The sequence below is a fragment of the Myotis davidii genome, unplaced genomic scaffold, assembly GCF_000327345.1.
Source record: "Myotis davidii unplaced genomic scaffold, ASM32734v1 scaffold306, whole genome shotgun sequence".
NCBI lineage: Eukaryota > Metazoa > Chordata > Mammalia > Chiroptera > Vespertilionidae > Myotis > Myotis davidii.
The window spans coordinates 70,897-73,432 of record NW_006296631.1 but is presented as its reverse complement, the minus strand read 5'-3'; the positions used below and the strand labels follow the sequence as shown (position 1 = coordinate 73,432).

General features: G+C 62.3%; 1 protein-coding gene across 1 annotated transcript in view; it reads left to right on the top strand.

Moving 5' to 3' along the window:
- Window positions 1-2,536, top strand: part of FCHO1 (FCH domain only 1) — a 30,048-nt gene that overhangs the window by 19,717 nt on the left and 7,795 nt on the right. The window contains exons 15-19 of the mRNA XM_006772402.2: window positions 8-32; window positions 114-138; window positions 711-762; window positions 1,337-1,428; window positions 1,797-2,072. Of these exons, the coding sequence (XP_006772465.1) occupies window positions 8-32; window positions 114-138; window positions 711-762; window positions 1,337-1,428; window positions 1,797-2,072 (470 nt within the window). The remainder of the gene's footprint in view (window positions 1-7; window positions 33-113; window positions 139-710; window positions 763-1,336; window positions 1,429-1,796; window positions 2,073-2,536) is intronic.

Here is a 2,536-nt window from a genome sequence, read left to right as displayed (position 1 = left end):
CGGGCAGCCTCATCCTCCCTCCAGGCCCGGGGGTGAGGCTGGGACAGGTGTTCTGGTGGGGCCCCGGGGGCTGGCTAGAGGCCCCCTGCCTGACCCCACCCCTTTGTCCACAGGGCACCATGAAACGCCACTCCTCGCGTGAGTACCTGTTCGGGAGTCTCTTTTTTAAATATGTTTTTAATTGATTTTTTAGAGGGAGGGGGAGAGAGAGAGAAACATCAACGATGACAGAGCATCATTGATTGGCTGCCTCCTGCACGCCCCCCACTGGGGATGGAGCCCGTAAGCCGGGCATGTGCCCTGACCGGGAAACACACCAGTGACCTCTGAGCCACACCGGCCGGTATTCAGCGGTCTTTGTTTGGGGGAGGGGGGGCGGGAGGAGAACATGGAGGGAGGACTAGGCCTAATGTGTTGGGTGGGTTTGAATCCCAGCTCTGCGTGTGACTTGTGCAGGCCGCTCACCCACTCTGCCACACAGTCTCTTCTGAGAAATGAGGTCATGATGAGAATTAACTGAGACCCAAGAGGGGTTTCTGGGAAAAAGAAGCCAAAACCTGGAGACAGCGCAGCTCAGGTCCAAAGCCCTCTCTGCCTGATCTGGCCTCTCCGGCCAGCGGCTAGGGGGCCCCGAGCCGTGGCCTCCTGGTCTGTGGAGTCGGGAGCAGGCGGGGTGACAGGATGGCTCAGAGGGGGGCCTTCTCTTGTAGGGGATGCTGCTGGGAAGCCACAGAGGCCTCGGTCCGCCCCGAGGGCCGGCAGGTGAGTTCCACGGGGTGGGACGTCGCGTCCACACAGTGGGCAGGTGGGCCATCCCCCTCGTGTCTCCCCACCTCCCCGGCCCCCTCCCTGTGTCTCTGCGTCCCCTCCTCTCATCCAGGCAGGGAGTTGAGGCTGTGCTGTATTTTGAGAGACCGCTTTCTAGCAGTGATTCATTTGGTAAACATTTATTGAGTGCCTACTGTGTACTCATGCCATTCTGGGTTCTGAGGCTATAGGAGCAAGATAGGTCCTCCTTCTCAGAGTTACATCCTAGCGGCTCAGGTTTTATGAATAACAAATAAGTTCGAGCGTATTCAGTACTTCCACGTGTTCTGAGGAAACCGAAGCGGGTGATGTGATGGAAGAGAGAAGTGGCGACTTCAGCCGGGCTGGTAGTGGGGGGCCTCTGGGCTTGTGGGGAGCACGACTTTGCGCTGAGCCCAGAGGAGAAGCAGGAGTGGCCACAGGGAGAACCGGGAGGACGGAGGCCAAACTCCGCAGCATGTGCAAAGGCCCTGAGGTCGAGGAGGCACGGAGACAACAGACCAGCCCCTCTTGTCCGTCTGGTCCCCAGCTGCACAGAGAAGCTGCAATCCGATGAGCTGGCCTCCAAAACCCTCTTTGGGCCACCCCTAGAGTCAGCCTTTGACCACGAAGACTTTACAGGTGATGGGGGTAAGGGCTTCCGGGAGCGTGGGTGTGGCCGGCGGGTGGACGGATGGAGCCATTGCAGGCGTAGGTGGCTCAGTGGGCAGGAGGGCGGACGCTGGGGCCTTTGTGGGCCAAGGGAAGATCAGTGGGGCCAGGTCAGTGTGCGGGTGGGCAGGGCCACAGCATGCGTCATGCGTAGGAAGAGGCAGAGAGAAGGTGGAGCCGCTTGGTAGTGGGGTGGCAGTGGGTGGGTGGGTGAGGCGTCAGTGGAGAGGGAAGGAACCAGGGGGCATGGCTTGGGGGTGGGCTGTGAGCACTGGCTTCGAATGGCCCGGACCCCCGCGTGGGCAGGGTCTGGAGCTCGTCGCCCCGTCTCCCCCCAGGTTCCAGCAGCCTCGGCTTCACCTCCAGCCCCTCGCCTTTCTCCTCCTCATCGCCAGAGAACGTGGAAGACTCTGGCCTGGACTCACCATCCCACGCAGCGCCTGGCCCCTTCCCAGATTCCTGGGCCCTCCGCCCGGGCACCCCGCAGAGCCCACCTACCTGTAGGCCGCAGCCACCCGAGTCTAGGGGGACGCGGTCCCTGCTGTCTTCAGACTCGCCACTGCCCCTTGCGGCATCCCCAGGCCCCTGGGGGCGGGAGGCTGTGGCCGGAGGCGGTAAGTCCCGCAGCCAGGAACTGTTATGGAGCTGTGGGGAGGATGGGGCATCTACCATGATCAGTGCCGGGGGCTGGGGACAGAGCTGAGACGGAGGCTGCCGGAAACCTCACCCTTGCAAGGGCAACAAGGAGATGGGTATATAACAAGGCAGGAGGTGGCAGGTGCCCGGTGAGGGCTCCCAAGCGTAGGGGCCTCTCTGAGGAGGGACATCTAAGCTGTGACATGATGGAGGTGAGGTGGAGCCACATGGATGTGGGGGAAGGGTTCCCAGCAGAGGGTTAGAGCCTACACAGAGGCAATGGGGTGGGAGCCGGCTGGGCCCCCTGAGGAACAGTGGGGAGGCTGGTGTGGCCAGAACAGAGTGAAGGCAGGGAGAGGGGAGGGGGGGAAGGCGTCAGCGAGGAGATGGGCCAGGCACCGGGAGGCACCCGGGGTGGAGAGGAAGGAGAGGGTCCAAGGCC